General features: G+C 33.5%; 2 protein-coding genes across 2 annotated transcripts; one reads left to right on the top strand and one right to left on the bottom strand.

Moving 5' to 3' along the window:
* The first annotated feature begins 1,055 nt into the window (after positions 1-1,055).
* LOC120341972 (heat shock 70 kDa protein 1-like) lies at positions 1,056-16,413 on the top strand. Its single transcript, XM_039410593.2, has 15 exons — positions 1,056-1,236; positions 1,589-1,718; positions 1,983-2,089; positions 2,645-2,896; positions 2,992-3,115; positions 3,603-3,756; positions 4,113-4,260; positions 10,146-10,307; positions 10,755-10,907; positions 11,881-12,111; positions 12,375-12,575; positions 13,265-13,354; positions 13,482-13,622; positions 13,958-14,146; positions 15,633-16,413. Exons 1-15 carry the CDS (start codon positions 1,171-1,173, stop codon positions 15,660-15,662), a joined length of 2,178 nt encoding a protein of 725 aa, XP_039266527.2. The 5' UTR covers positions 1,056-1,170; the 3' UTR covers positions 15,663-16,413.
* LOC120334093 (uncharacterized) lies at positions 5,309-8,933 on the bottom strand. Its single transcript, XM_078110947.1, has 4 exons — positions 7,878-8,933; positions 7,623-7,686; positions 6,927-7,092; positions 5,309-6,122 (listed from the first exon to the last, which is right to left on the bottom strand). The coding sequence occupies exons 1-4, from the start codon at positions 8,184-8,186 to the stop codon at positions 5,981-5,983; spliced, it is 681 nt and encodes a 226-aa protein (XP_077967073.1). The 5' UTR covers positions 8,187-8,933; the 3' UTR covers positions 5,309-5,980.
* Positions 16,414-16,829: the final 416 nt, after the last annotated feature.

The raw sequence follows: 16,829 nt of genomic DNA, 5'->3' as shown, positions 1-16,829 counted from the left end.
ATTACATGATATTTGAGCGCATCGATTCTTGAGATTTTCGATTAAATTAAAATAATTTAAGGAAAATAAGAAAAGTAGTACAATTCATAAACGGATATAATTTTAGTATTCAATATGTAATGGGTTAATTTTAACACAGAGTTAAGATATTTGATTTCTTATATAATTCTGACGCCTGTTTACATTAAAACTTATGATCTTATTGTTGTTTGCGGAATTTATTGTTCTGTTTGTCAAGTGACGATAACACAGAGATAGAGACTGTCGTTATGTGACGAATACCAATAAAATACATCCAGCTTTGTCTAATTTTAAATCTAAAGTCTTATTCTAAATCTTCAATTATTACAAGCAAACACAATGTATTATTGATCGGTGGCTTCTCTTAATACCCAAAATGGATAAGCTATACTTGGTGCCGCTGTGGAGCGCTGTGGTATTGGTTAGATGCACCGTTTGTCGCGTTCAGGCATTTTAAATATTAATTCATATAAGGTCATTTCACGCATGAGAAAATCAACACCTCGACTTGTATATAATATTACAATTGGATGAACAGGTCACAACTTACAAAGGTGACTATTCATTGTCAAAGGAAAGACAATATGAAGAAATGCGATACCTCATATACCATTACAGATTGTTTCATGTATGGATGGCTACATAAAGATCGACATTAGTTAATTGTATTATTTTGGGATAAGCAAAGACCAAACTTAAACGAAATCAACATGAATACACCAGATCCATTTCATTCAAGATGAATATAATTCCATAAAATCAGCGAGGCTTGACACAACATAAAATTCTGATTTTAACAACTATATACAAAAAATGAAAAATTTCTGGAATATTTTCTACCAAAACACTTTACTATTTAGGATCATTTCCCGTTTTATTTCTTGCCTCAGAAACTACGTAAATCACGTTTTCTGTTTTCAAATGAGCAATCCGGTTCAATCCGGTCTCCTTATTTCGACTCCATCGCGGTTTGTTGGTGGGGCGTTAGTCTCAACAACTCAAGCAAACAACGACGCGATTCGCTGTTTCCGAGCACGAAATAGTTTTCGTCTGGGTACATTGTATTGTAAAAAGGGAAGTAACTCGTGACTGTAATTTCAGGCTATGCAACGCAGGGTATGATTCAGTACTTTTGGATTCACTAAAAAGATGACAGCAATTGGAATCGATCTTGGAACAACCTATTCATGTGTGGCAGTTTTCAGAAACGATCGGGTATGCCAATTTTATTGAGTTAGTACAAAATACGTATACTTGCTGACGATTTCGGCTTATTGGGTTATAATGTAGGCTTAGTAGGCATCCAAAATTGTGTCAACTTTTATATTATTTACGCCATACAAGCGTAGAGCTAGCTCTATTATGTATCACAATGCGGATCGTCTAACACCTGTAATACGGTAAAATTCTGGAAGCATTAATTGATATTTTAGAATAACTAGTAGGTTTTAAACCTGAAGCTATCGTCATTGATAATATGGGCTTGTTATAATAACACAAATAAAACATGTTCTCATTCATATCGTTTCTGTCATTCTAATATTGTATTTACATTTGAATATAACAGGTTGAAATCATAGCGAACGATGAAGGCAGCAGAGTTACACCGTCATGTGTGTCATTTTCAGATACAGAGAGACTTATTGGTGATACAGCAAAATCTGAAGCATCATTAAATTATGAGAATACATTGTTACGTAAGATATTTTATCAGTGTTTGATTGGCATATGCTTTTGTAATCATTATCTCAAATGTATCTCTATCTCATTTAATTATGTTATTTTATCGATGCAAATTAACCAGTTCTTGAAAAGAAATAAGGAGCGATAATTGTTAACTGAAGTAAATTAAAATTATAGGTTGCTAATTTTTATTTTAAAATTCAAATCACCAATTGATTTTGTTTATAGATTCTTTACTGTGTATTCATACATATATATTATCTCTTTTCCTATTACAGAAATCAAGCGTTTAATTGGTAGAACATACGACGACCAAAACGTCCAAAATGATTTGAAATTGCTTGGATTCAAAGTAATCGACAAAGACAACAAACCACAAATACAGGTAGAGTAACTTTCAATTATGGAATATAGAATTTAGACTCAATTTTTTCAATTTGACATAAAGCATTCCAAATACAAGCCAATCGTAGTCAATAATACCGAAACAAAAATATTAAGACAAAAAACTTGAAAATAATAATGCTTTCGTTCCAATATGATTTGTATCTAATTATTACGGCAATTATTGATATCAATCAGCTGGTGAAAGTCAAAGCTGAAGCTATGTCAATGCTTGAGTTAACTTCAAAAGTAGTTGGTTTATAGATTTTGACAAAGTATAACATCTTTATTTTTATTTTATTCTCTGAAATAAATGGATTCGGGTTCAGTCGCTAATTCAGTGAATTTGATTATTTATTGTGGTAAAAATTGTTGACTTGTTTTATACATCGACTCGCATTTTTGTTTTTTACATATGTTGAGAGTGAACATTATTCATTTCTAACCCGCAATATTTATTACTATTTAATTTTGCTAATGCCAGGCCAGAAACTTCCACATACTTTTGTATTCTTTGTATTTTTTGTGATGCGATTATAATAATTCTATTTGACAGGTCAATTATATGAACAAAGTGACTACTTTCTATCCAGAAGAAATAAGCGCTATGGTGCTTGGTGTTTTGAAAGAAGCTGCAGAAGCGTATATTGGGAGTAAAGTCACCGATGCCGTTATAACAGTTCCTGCTTATTTCAATGATTCGCAACGAAAAGAGACTAAACATGCTGGCGAAATAGCTGGGTTTAACGTACTTCAATTATTGAACGAACCCACTGCAGCCGCAATTGCATACGGAATTGAAAATAAGGTTTTTATAATTTTTTTATACCAAGAACCAAAACGATTTAGTGATCTGCGTAAAGTATATTTACTAAATTGTTGCCATTTTTCAACAACTTACAGGATAGAGGCCCGCGTGATATTTTAATATTTGATCTCGGTGGAGGAACGTTTGACGTTACGGTGATGACAATGAAAAATAATGTATTTGAGGTTAAAGCAACAGGAGGCGATACCCATTTAGGAGGTAAATTACGTTTTATGTCGTTGTGATCCTGTTTTATATAATTTTAATATCTCAATATCTTTTTTGAATTATCAAAATTATTGCTAAATCTACTATCATTTATACAGCATATAAGATAGAGCCGATACACTTGCGAATTTAGGATTTTATGTAATTTCATTCTCTGTTTCGAGTTAAGTTTAATGTATAAGTTATGCCAGAAGAACACGGCATATTTCGTGATATATAAGTCATAAATTTTTATCTTTTTCTATCACGCCAATTGAATAATAATTTCCCGTTTACCTCAAAAACAAACTGAATCAATCTAAAATTTCTGAATCTTGAATTTACTCATAAAGTATTGTCACTTTTGATAGGGAAAGCTTCGAAATGCTCTTTTCAAAATTTTTCGTTTTTAATTTCTAGTGGAATTGACCACTCCTTTTTAAACATGTGGATAGGCTAATGTTTTTTTAAAAATATTTGTTTTATTTGTTCAATTTAGGCGAAGACTTCGATAATCGAATGGTTGATTACTTTTCCAAAATGTTTAATGAAAATCACAGTGCAAATATGATGAATAATAAAAGAGCATTGAGTCGACTACGCGTCGCTTGCGAAGCAGCCAAGAGAAAACTATCAGTTGCTACACATGCCAAGTAAATTATTTGTTGTTTTACAGTAAAATCGCATTTTAACTTTCTTTTTATTAGATATAGGGCAACCGATACAATTACTGCATTGCAATATTTCTTTGTAATTAAACTGTGTTAACTCATTTTTTGGACAAAATTATTGCAAGTATTCGTTTTATAGATTTTGTAAACGATTAGTGTATTGCGCAAAATCTTCAGGAGGTGTTAATACGAAGAAAAGGGTACTTAATACCCATATGGCATATGAGTTTGAAAAATTAGCTGACATTTTGAACCAAATACTATTACACGAATGAAATCAAGTTTATTCAATTTATTGAGACAATGCACAATACAATCAGTTTATGTAAACTTCGCAGGATACAAATAGATGGCCTTCATAGCGGAATTGATTTTAAAGTTTCTCTCAGTAGAGCCAAATTCGAAGATCTAAATAATGACTACTTCGAAAAGGCAATTAAAACTGTTGAAAAAACACTTCTAGAAGCGAAGTTGGACAAAAACAAGGTATGGAATATTAGAAATTAGGGAGAGTCAGATTGTTTTGTTTCAAATCGGCAACAAAATGATTGCTTTACACTGTTAAAATTTTTTTTCCAAATTTACTAAAAAAAAATGGCAGCAAAAGTACTGGCCCATGTAAAAAAATTTACAGGCCCTATCAGTAGTATTATGAACAGTATTTTCAGTAAATTTACAGAGATTGATGGTAGCAAAAATTACTATAAAACTGTAAAAAATACTACTTTTTTGACGGCAGTAAACCTACCCACCAGTAGTAATATTTTTTACCTTAAAATAGTAAATAAAATTACCATCTCGATGGCAGCTACCTTACCCGACAGTAGTACCATACAATACTAGCATGATGGTAATTTCTCACTCGCGATGACCGAACCACTACGAGAGTAGCAAAGCTATTTACTGGCACGACACAACAGTAAACACACAGAATATTACAGTTAAAATAAAAAAAACGAGATTCTGGAAACGAAAATCATTTTATTACAATTGATATTTTTATAAAACCATAAATACACACTGAATGCCTTTAAGGCTTGTAAAACAGTTTCGAAAGAAATTTCAGAAAATATATGGTCTACAGTCAAATTTAAACACCTATTAGCAGACGTTGAAAGCTATCCATGCAATAAAATGAGGGCACAAGTTCTTGTAGGACATAGGAATTCTGTATGTAATTGATCAAAATTGAGTTTCTATCGGCACTTGTTAGAAATCTGGTCTATACATTTCGAGGTCTATTTATTTATCTCAATAGATCCAAATAAAGTCAAACAAGAAAACGTTCTAGGACTGGGTTGTTTAGTTGACAAACTTATTTTGAAATCAAATTTCTGAATACCAGGCTATGAGACGCTGGCAAACGTGACATAATAACGAGACTATTGTAGAATTTCACGATTTTTTGCACTTTACTCTAATTATAGTGTTTCAAAATGAAAATTTTGGGAAATTTCATGCAACCTCTTTTGTAGCTATGGCAAGAGTTTCAAAGATGACAAATTCTAAAATTAATTATGCAAGATAATTTTCAAGATAAGATTTCAAGGGGTGTGAAGTCGAAGAGCGGGAGTTTGAGGATTTTGGTAGGAGCATGAGTGGGAGTTCTAAATTTTGAAGCTTGCAGAATCTATAGAGTTAATCATAGTCGGAGTTTATCCACACTTATGAATAGAGTTTGACTGGACATTTTTAAAGCTCATGAGCTAGGAGCAGAGTTTGCAGAATGTGCAAATTCGAAAATGTTAAAATTGATAAAACTGGACAAAAAGTTACACTAAAGCAGCTAGCATAGCAGCAGTCAAATCTTAAAAGATCAGGGAGTCAAGAGTTTTAATTCATATTTTGAAGGAGTCTTGAGCAGGAGACGGAGTCATATATTTGCAAATGTGGGAGTTGATAGTCATGAGTGGAAGCCAGAAATTTTGTGGTTGAAGAAGATCACGCAGCAGAGTTTGTTTAAAATTATCCAGACTTCACACCCAACACACAGCTAAATCATTTTTTTATCAAATTAATCGATCAGCCAAAAGCAGGGCTGCGAACTCGAACTTCGAAAAATTCTATCAAATACATGAACTCAAACCCCTGACCAGGGTAATGAACTCGAACTTGAGAAACTCAATCAAAGGCATGTGAAAATTTGATCGAGTTTTCACCCCTGGTCAAAAGTGATGTAAGCTGCAGTAACACCACCAAAGTTTACTTAAACATCAATTTCTAACAACGGCACATATAACGCCTGTGATAGATTCACTCTTCTTGCAAGGCCGATTACTTTTGCATGAACGTCTTTGCCTTTACTTTTTTTCGACTTAGTGACTCTGGGGTTTATGTCACCGAAGAACCTGAAAAAAGACCGAACTTAAATGGCGAATAGGTTTCACATATGAAATTTGGAAAACGTTCTGTCATCTCACCACCAAAATAGTAAAAACACAAACACTGGACAAAAATAGTAAAAATGTCAGGTATTTATAATGTATCGTGCCTTGCCAAGGGATGAACAAAAAACTGTCGGTGGGCCAGGAATGCAATTGCCAAACCAGAAAGCTCCAGATCCTTCTAGCCCCCAGTTGTCGCAAATCGCAATAGGCTCATCCGCTCGTTGACATTCGATTGCAAATGCAGCAATTGAAAAATATTGTATTAATTTCTGTCATTAGTAATGATTTTTTGCAAATATATCAAAAATTTCCTGCTACAAAATGGAGAGCACAGTGAGATCGTTTGAAATTGAAGTTCACTAAAATAGGATTGTTGTGAGTTCATTTTTCACAGATGGATGTAAAACATATTAGATTAGGAAGAAACATGTGTGGTAACGCCAGTCAGTCATGATTTATTTTAACCATTTATCGGTACCGTACCGATGAATGGTTAAAATAAATCATGACTATCATTAACCACCTAAAAACTGTTTAACTAATTAAATTCTTCCCAGCCCTACTTATGGCCCAGTCCCCAGGGTATGGACACCATGAGTTTGTTCAAGTCCAGTCACATATTTCATTTTCACAACCCATTTTTTGTATTGTATGTCAACAAATAACAATACATGACAGAAGTAACAGGTAATTCGTTAACAACGTGTACATTGTGCCAACAGCAAGAATTATATCAGCACTGTAGACTAGCAATTTTTTTCTTACCTCTGAATAAAATCAAACGTCAGCAAGGCCTTCTTTGGATATTCTATGTTGAAAACATAGAACGAAGCAAACTGAAAAGCTACCGCTTCAAAAAACGATCTACAGGAACACACCACTTCTCGTTCAGCGATGACGTAAAAAGTCTCAGCAGTCGCTACCGTGTTACCTGAAACACAAGATTGTAAACTTTAGCTTCGAATCTATAGGCTCATGAATAAAATGAAAGTCACTTGACAGGTTGATTAATCTTATTATCTCAACTTCTAAACATACACTTACTAGAGGTGGACGATTAGTGATTTTTTGATAATATGCAATTACACAATTATTAATTGTATAATAGTACGGTCATCTCAAAATTGGCTTTGGCTATATGGCTAACATAGCAGACATGGATTTGTTCTTATTGCCACTCACCAGTGATAGCAAGCGTAACACTGATAAAACGAAGGGAGAACTTATTACATTGATGAGGCTTATGATGCGCATTACGTTCTTTCAGAAATATTATATTTCATATTTCAAGCAATGCATACTGTGACGCAACAGTTAAAGCAGGCTGCATGACAGAAGCTGGTGATATTATTTTATAATAATCACAACTGAGAAGTATATGGCGACACAAAATGGCTATCATATCATATTTCGAAATTGTTCCTGATATTCGCAATTACATCGCTCACCTCTAACACTTACCTATGCAAGCAATAAATGGAGATTTTGGAATATCTTCTAATATCTGGGAAAAAGTGGTTTCTTTCTGAAAATAGGCAAAGTAGTGAATAAATATGCAAAAATATTCCGTTAACCACTATCATGCAGTTAGTTTCCAATTAATTTGCAGTCGGCTCACAAAACTTTATACGAACAGTGTTGTGCAGAAGTTACATTACTCTTGATGCCAAAACTTTCAAAAAAAAGCACTTTACACAAAAAAAGCATAGAACATACCTGGAAACACTTAAATATTTGGTTTAGGTCCTCTCCGAAATAATAGGCGATCAACGTGACCACCCCAGTCGATATTGGTAATTCAGTTTTCAGACTCTTTGATTCCGATTTTGAAGAACTTATAAATTCATAAATTTTTTTATTGGTTGAATATTTCAATGTCCTAAATAATAATGCCTGAGTAAGTGATCCACTTTCTGATTGAATGACACTAAGTACTGGTAATTTCATAGAGGTTGGGTCATCGACCTTGCGATTAGTTACATAATTTGTTCCTATTGCAAGACTGAAGAGAGATGAAAGTAACATTAAATTACAGCCTGCTTGGAAAAGAAAGGGCAATTATTGTCAAGTAATTATTACACAGACATGGAAACAGACAACCTCTAGAGCACACTATGTCGCATGTGGTACCAGTCTGCAAGAACAGGTGCACAATAACTAGGGTACTTGACTATGAAGTAAAATAAAGAATAGAAGAACTTTAGAATATTTAAGTATAGCCTAACCTCAGATAAGTTATAACCTCTTATATTTTTCCAAAAACAAATAATCCTTATTTTAAACCATCACCTCAACAATAGCGAATTTAGTTTCAGTCATTTCAATTTATTATTTTCCGTTGTTACAATTATTCGTACTTTAGGATCGGTCCCCCATATTGTAAGATTTTTCATGAATCAAATATGAAATGACTAAAATCGTTCTGGTTCATTTTGAGCTCTCGAATCGAGATTCGAAATGACGTCATTTTACTGTGAAGAATAAAATGTCCTAAAAGTATTAGGATATGTATATAATACAGTGTAAATTGTGAAAGCGCCAAATACGTTCCGACCAAGATGGCCGCCTTGTAGACTTTGTAGCTATAGTTGAATTCATCTGTCTGTTACCGGTACCGGTACCGTACTTATTGTTGCTACTGACTTGTAACGTTTGAACGTATCATATCACCATAGGCTACCAGTAAGTTACATCTATTCCGAAACAAATACTGAAATAGCCAATTCAGATTTTTACTCTTGGTCGTCGATAGATACCGGTAACACGGCGAAACTAACGCAGTGTGTAAGCATGTCGCTGTATACAGGTACGGTACCGGTACCATTAGATGCTGATGTACACGGTATTTAAAGAATATTTTGGTCTACCAACTACAAGTCTACTACTGTAACACAAACTCAATTAACTCATGAAAAGCTACAAAAACCAACCGCCTAAAATAAACATCCACTAACGACAAAGAGCCTCGCTTACCGAGTCCTAATTCCTGAACCAGAAAAAGCGCGGGCTACAGGCACGTGGCATTTGAGTGATGTCATAATTGGCACATTACCGGTACTAAAGGACCTATGACGGTAAAGAGAAGGATTAAAATGTAGGAAACTTTGACCTATGACGGTAAAGAGAAGGATTAAAATGTAGGAAACTTTGATCTCTGCAAAAAGTACCAGTACCGGTACCTCAATAATCAGACCACTACCCGTGGTAAATCCGCACCTACCGTACAGACCGTTGCTAACACAATCATCAAACTCAGACTCACGCTATTGCATACTTAACATACGTAACGCATTCAGTTTTCATACGCACGCAACCGATCCTGAGCTCCCAAACAGCATAGAGTCCCAGCCGAGATGGGCGGCACAAGTAAACTCGAAATCAAAAATGCTGCGCACGCAACCTGCCTCGTGGAGTTTTTGCGGATGAATATTTGGCCAAATAGGTCCGCTTACTTCCGGAAAAATAATATATAAAAACAATATCTTATCTTGTCTAATGCAATAGCAAAACAATCAGAATTTTTGGGTGATGCACCAAAATAATTTTAGAATAAAATTAATTCAAATTAATACCCAGAGCAAAATTTAGATGAAATTCTAAAGGAGTATTTAAATTTGCTCGTGACTATATCGCATGCGTAGGTAGATAAATTCGTTTATTGGAAAGAATAATTACTCGTAAATTAGAGGATCTTAGATTTTTTTTACTTTTTCCAAGTATACTGTTCTTTTTACTATTTTTCTGTTATATTAATTACTAACTGATCAGTGGAATTACTATTCATTAGTAAACTATTAACAAACAAGCACCCTGATTGGCTCAGCTAAGCAAGTCACGTGATTTCAATAAAATACTCATGTAGAAAGTAAAATTCAACGAAAAAGTAGTAAAAATTTACTAGAAAAATTAGTATATTTACTAATTTTTTTAACAGTGTAGGATCAAAACTTCAGAAAGTACTATTTGAAAACTATTTATTATCAGATTGACGACGTAGTTCTTGTTGGCGGATCTACGAGAATTCCAAAAATTCGCGAGATGTTGCAAAATTTTTTTTCTGGAAAAACTCTGTATAAAACCATTAATCCAGATGAGGCGGTGGCACATGGCGCTGCAGCGCAGGCGGAAAACATAAAGTTAGGAAAGGTAATTTATCAATCAATCGGGAGACAACGTTTAAATTTACTAAGATTACTAAATTAATAACTGTAAGGTTAATCCTACTTAATTTAACTTATGTGTGGCTTCTTGAAGACCTCTCGAGTTACCTCACGACTCCGGTCACACAAATAATAATATTAGTTTTGTATAGTATAAAAATAGTATTTTTAGTTATTAGGTATTTATTTGAAGCATGAATTTCAGTACAGTTACTTTTTATTTGTGACGGCAAATAAGCGATTGACTGTTTCAATTATGGCCGTTTTATATAGCAATATTTTATACAGTGTTAAATAAATATTAACGGCAAATTATCCTGTTTGTTTTTTCTGAAACTTTATTGTTACCATATTGAAGTGGCTGACGCAAATGGACCCACATGGATTTTTAAATTGTCTTATTTCATAAATGTAACATACTATTTTTGTTTAGTTTATTCTTCGCGACATCGTTCCTTTATCACTCGGAGTTGAAGTAGATGGAGATTTCATGTCAGCAGTTATCATGAAAAACACAAAAATCCCAACTAAACGCACCATAAACGTTACAACAGCGCGTGACCAACAGACAACTCTGGCCATTTCTGTAAGTAGGCGATTGTTGATATGTCGAATAATTTGCGAAAGCATTCTTAATCACTTATCTTCGAACATCCACAAACTGGATTGAAGATCGATTTTATAGTTTTAGTAGATAAGTATAGAAAACTTTTCTAATTATTTCTCGTATTAATCATTTTAGTTTCCCCTTGGTAGCTGTTAATTTGAAATCAAAAACATTTCCTGCTGATTGATGTCAAAACTTTTTCAGATACCTAGATATCTATAACAATATTCTGTCTTCAATTTGTTTTTAAAAGCAATTTGAAAATAAATATTTCTAGAACGGGTATTTGCAGGGTTGTCTATGGGTATGGGATTTCCATGGGAATCTCATGCGAAACGTCCCATGGGATGGGATGGGATGAGACAGCACAAATTTGTAATTCCCATGGGACTCGTTGGACACAAAAACCGTATGATTTTTGGGGAAATGATGGTAAAACATTTTGTTATGTATTCGTGTCCATATATTTGAGCATAGCTCTCTTGTTAGTCATAAAGAGCAAAATAAGATTCAACATTAGAAATATACTTCGTGAAGGCGCTGATGGACTAGTTATGAATACAAAGTTGAAAAGACCGTAAATGTTGTTGTTTTGCATGTCCCTTGGTATATGTAGTCCTATTTAGTGGACGCTAAAACTAAATTAAACACTTTTATTGAATTTTGTTTCAATGGGAATCCCATGGGATGGGATGGGATTGGATGGGACAAGCATAATTTTTATGGGATGGGATGGGATTGGGACCGAAAATATGTCCCATGGACAATTTTGTATTTCTACGACCAATTTGTATTACTATGACTAATCTTGAAACTTTGTAATTATTTTGGTTCGAAATTTGATCAAATACGAAAACTTAAAACTATTCGATTCGAACATTTTAGAAGTTGAAAGTATTTAGTTTAATATACAATTAAGATAATTAATTTATTTGTAAAATTTGTATCTTAGATTTACCAAGGAGAGCGTGCAGCTACCACCGACAACATGTTTCTGGGAGCGTTTCGACTTGAAGGAATACCTCCAGCTCCGCGCGGAGTGTCTAGTGTAGAACTTTGCTTTGAAATAGATTCAAGTGGTATTTTGAATGTGAGCGCTCACGACAAGAATTCGGGTCGAAAAAATGAAATTACTATATTTGAAGAAAAAAGATTACTGGCGGAAATAGATATTGCTCGAATGGTATGTAGATTATGTTATACAAATACATGACTCATAAAATACCTAATTAATGCTGACTCAGAGACCTGGTCCTAAATATACCCCAGGCAAACACATAAAAACGCAGTCAGACCACACACAGTTATTACCGTCGTTAAATAACGGAACTACATTCATGCTAACATAAAATTATTGTTTTCGCAAAAATATTTGCATTTGAGTTGAAAAAGAAACAAAAATTGACAAAATCAATATGTCTCATTGAAAATATATGTTCTATCTAGACTGCGGATGCTGAAAAGTTTAAACAGGCTGACGAGGAATTAAAAAATCAACATAAATCAAGGAATGAGCTTGAAGATTTAGCTTTAAGAACTAAGCAATCCGCTCGAGACTTACAATCTGACCAAAAAATCACAAAAGATGAAGAAAGTCGTTTAGTGAAATTATGTACAGAAACGCTCAGTTGGCTAGATTTGAATAAGGTAAACAATATTATTTTTGCACTTCAGTTAGAATGCCTTTACTGATTTTTGCTGCGATTTATAACGAGTCGTATTTTACCTCGTTAACCAGGGAAGCATAGGGAATTATAGTGAACATTCTGAAGTTGTAAGCGACTGTTAACTATTCAAACAAAGATGCAGACTAGAGGCGCAGCGTTTAAATGAACTGGCAGTTTCGCTTACACCGAGACCACAGTACGCAGCCGTTATTAGTCTGCAATTTCGATTGGGTAGTAAAGATTTATGGAGTAGAATCTGGCATTATTCAGCAACTTTGACAAGTTTGGATAGCACATCAAAACTGCAAAGAAGTTTATATTTATCATTATGACAAGGCAAGTGAGTGACTTTCGAAATGCGGCAGAAGGCCAACAACGGATTACACCTTCATCTCAAACAATCACACACTTATCATACCGTTTTCCGTCCCGCACCCTTCGACATTTTGTTCAGTCATCATCTCATATCGTCATGAATCTATACGAGATTTTGCTCCTAATACCACCCCCTCTCCCCCCCCCCCCCACAAAAAAAATCCGGTTTGTTTCGTTTTTATTCAATTGTATGTATAACAGTTATTACGTTAGTTAACTTTTATACTTATATATACAGCAGTGTACTTTTGATGATTAATACCTATAAACGCATTTTAATTGTCTTAAATTCAGAAAGCTGATACAGCAGTAATAAAGAAGAAGAAACGAGAACTGGAATCAATAGCTCATCCCATCTTTACGCGATTGTATCTATTCGATCAGGTAGAGCTCAAATGTTTTTGGACTATTGATTCAGTAACTACAGCCACACTTTGTTATCATAATAATAAATTTTATTTTTTGGTCGAAGTGGAGGTACAATTTTTTAATAAACGACTTCGATACTTAGATAAACCCAAATTTGGAGACTGATTTCATTGAAAATAGCGCAAAGTCCGACGACGAATCCATTCCTGACTACGAACATGTCGACGAAGATTCTGATGCTGATTCTAATGCTGCGACTTGTTCCTCATCGTTATATCTTAGCGTAAGATTTTTGAATTTTTAAATACTTTTTAGTGCAATTATGAAAATCACAATTGTATAAAACCGCTGCGTTTAGGCGAACAGTGACTCGAGAAAAAGCCCGGAAGGCCACGAGGTATTTGATATTGTCTCGGCTCATATTTACGAGGAAATTGATAATTTTTCTGAAAATTATTCTATTGAAGCAACTAGTTCGTCATCAGCGTCAAGTATAAGTGTTCCAGATTTTAACAACAGTAAATAATATGGAAACAAATTATGGCAAAAAAGTATTACAAAGAGATTTATATCGTGGAATGTCGAAGCAACGTGAAAGTAAACCAGATTTTCATTTAGACTGATGATAGCACAACTTCCAGTGATTCCGAAAATGAGAATGGTGCAACTATGAATCAGCCATCGAATTGGGGAAAAGGGAGGGGTACTCTCCGCGCTTCATTTCTCAGTAGCGGGCAGGATGAACAGGAAAGTTTAAACAAAGTGACAAGTTTTGATCAAGTACTGAAAAGTCTATGCCCTAAATTGGTCAGTATTTTATTCTTTCTTTGTTATAAAATATGGTGCGTGTTTGAATGGCATTGGTATAAAACTACAGTTATAATTAAAAACTAGATATAAACTTTATATCAGAACTGACCTAGAATTTTTTTCAAGTTAGCTACTGGCTTTGCAGTCAAACAAAAATGATTCAGTGCATTAAATACAACTGGTATTATCATAAATACGCATTCTGCAATTCGTCATAAGAAAACTTTAAACGAGTTAAGCCCTGAATATTGAAGTTCATGTTTTAACATATGAGTTTAAGATAGAATATTTAGATGTATGGTAGTAATATAGTAAAATACTGTTAAATTAAAGTATTACCAATTTTCTATATAAATTGAAAATAATAATATGAGATGTTGGAACAATCGTGTTCCTCAGTCGTGAACTTCGACATAGTTACATTCAGGTATGGTTTAGTTTTGCAATCAAAATTTAAAGCTTGTCTCTGATATTCATACAAAATATATTATAAAAGGCGTGCATTGTTGCCATGATTTATAAATGTATTCCATTTAATATGAACTTGAATAAACTACGTACTTTGTAAAGTGTTTGCCTTTTGTGTAGCGCAATTGATAGCATTATTAACCGAACAGAAGTGACTTTATGATCACTACTGGTGTTATCAAGACAATGATACTAAGTATTGCTGCAGAATAACGCTTTAAATCAGGGGTCTTCAATTCAAAACATGTCGCGGAAAATTTATTGACCACGCGGAAAACCAAGAAACCAAACCAAGAAACTAGATACAAAAATGGGTATCTGAAGAATTGTGTTGAAATTACACTTGAATCTTAGAGCAAACGAGACATGAAACATATTCGATTACTTGTGCTGGATATTTAGTCTCGATGTTTGGCTTTATATTGCGTTGGTTTGCTAGTCTTAAGACAACATGCAAATGCTCGTCCGTTAGTCGTGTGCGGAGGGCTGACTTGCTAACTTTCGTAGTTGAAAAAAAAACTGGTCGCGAATATGAGAACTGCCAAGCATCGCAGGTATGCGACGTAAATGTGCAATTAGCTTTGCAAATATTTCTTCGGGCACAATGGACTGACCGAAACTAGTTTATTTTGTAATAATGAACTTGCGAAATGAAATTATTGCATTTATAATTGAATTATAACAATAGAATAAAACATGAACCTGGATAAAAGGGAAAAATATTTGCTCCACTTTTTACAGTTTGTTAGACCTGACTCTTGATGATAAATGACACGATAAAACTTACTAGTAGTTGACATCGTACTATTTTAGTTTTTTGTTTAAAAATCCCAACCATGACGCGGGGCGGAAAAAAATGCCTAGCGGGCCGCGTGTTGGAGACCCCCTGAGACCCCTTAAATGTTTTCGATTGAAAAATTTTTTTTTTTTTCTATTGAAGAAAAAAAATGTATTAGATGAAAAATTGAAGTTTTTGAAAATCGTTTTCATTAAAAATTGTTTTTATTTTTAACAGAAAGAAACAGACACAAAAGACGATTCATGAAACTTTTCATTAACCTTTTCATCATAGTATAACGTTTTCGAATGGTGTTCTTGGCAATTAATATGACAAAATGCTATTGCCAATTTTGTTTCTATAATTTATCGAATTCCACTGGAGATTAAGTTTCTTCTTACTTAATCGATTTTGTTACAATCATCTCATTGATAATCAAAAATTACTTGAATACCAAAATAATTTTACTGATACTTATTTCAGATACCGCAAACACCCCCTTAATTAATGATAACAAATACGAATAGAATTTTTATATAGTATTTCGTTTAAACTTCTTACTTTAAATAGTCGATTTATTCATATTCATGCTGAATTATTACGTAATATGCAACTATATGTGTGTACATTATTTTCCTGATAATTAATGAGCGTTGATAAAATAACGAAATGCATCATAGAGTCAAAATGATATATAATTACTGAGTCTAGTTAGCTCACCACATTGAAACAACCCGATCTGTATTTAATGTGATCAAGGTTAATTTTGACAGACTTTTAAAAGTATTAAATAATTTTATATTAACATGTACAAGTATCCACGAGATTAAAATGACTTAAATGCGTTTAAAATAGCACATTAGAAACAATGGGAATATTCAAAACATCTCTCAATTTGATAGCCGATCTTACTATCCCAATGCTGGTAATCTGCCAGTACGGTTCCCCCAGATAGACGGATATATGTTGCAAATTTTTCATTACATAAAAATATATATATCCACTGTATTTCTCTATTTTATTGAAAACATCATATTGATCATTTTTCTTTATTGCTGTTTCTGTTGAATTGACTCTTGTTGCTGGTATTTTTGGTAATGGGTTCATTTTACCGTAGTTTGAAAAAGTAGTCAGGAAGGTAAATACTTTTTTCGTTAACTCTTTTTTTCAAATCAGACCGAACCTGATATTTACCCAAATATTTTTCGGCTTCATAACATTAGTTTATACGTTATTTTATACAATTGTCTGCTACAAATATTTTAGGCTCGATGTTTAACTAATGCTTTACCGCTTGCGGTTAACGACAGATTTTTATAAATAAACTTTAATTTTCAATAACTATACTTGGAACTTTTACATTTTATGTTACATACACGGAGGGGAAATATGGAGGTTATTATAAAAGTATCCTTTAAATTTCAATTCTGTACA

Source organism: Styela clava, chromosome 3, assembly GCF_964204865.1.
Source record: "Styela clava chromosome 3, kaStyClav1.hap1.2, whole genome shotgun sequence".
In the NCBI taxonomy this organism is placed as follows: Eukaryota; Metazoa; Chordata; class Ascidiacea; order Stolidobranchia; family Styelidae; genus Styela; species Styela clava.
The sequence above is the reverse complement of the archived record's forward strand: the minus strand, read 5'-3'. Positions and strand labels throughout refer to the sequence as shown.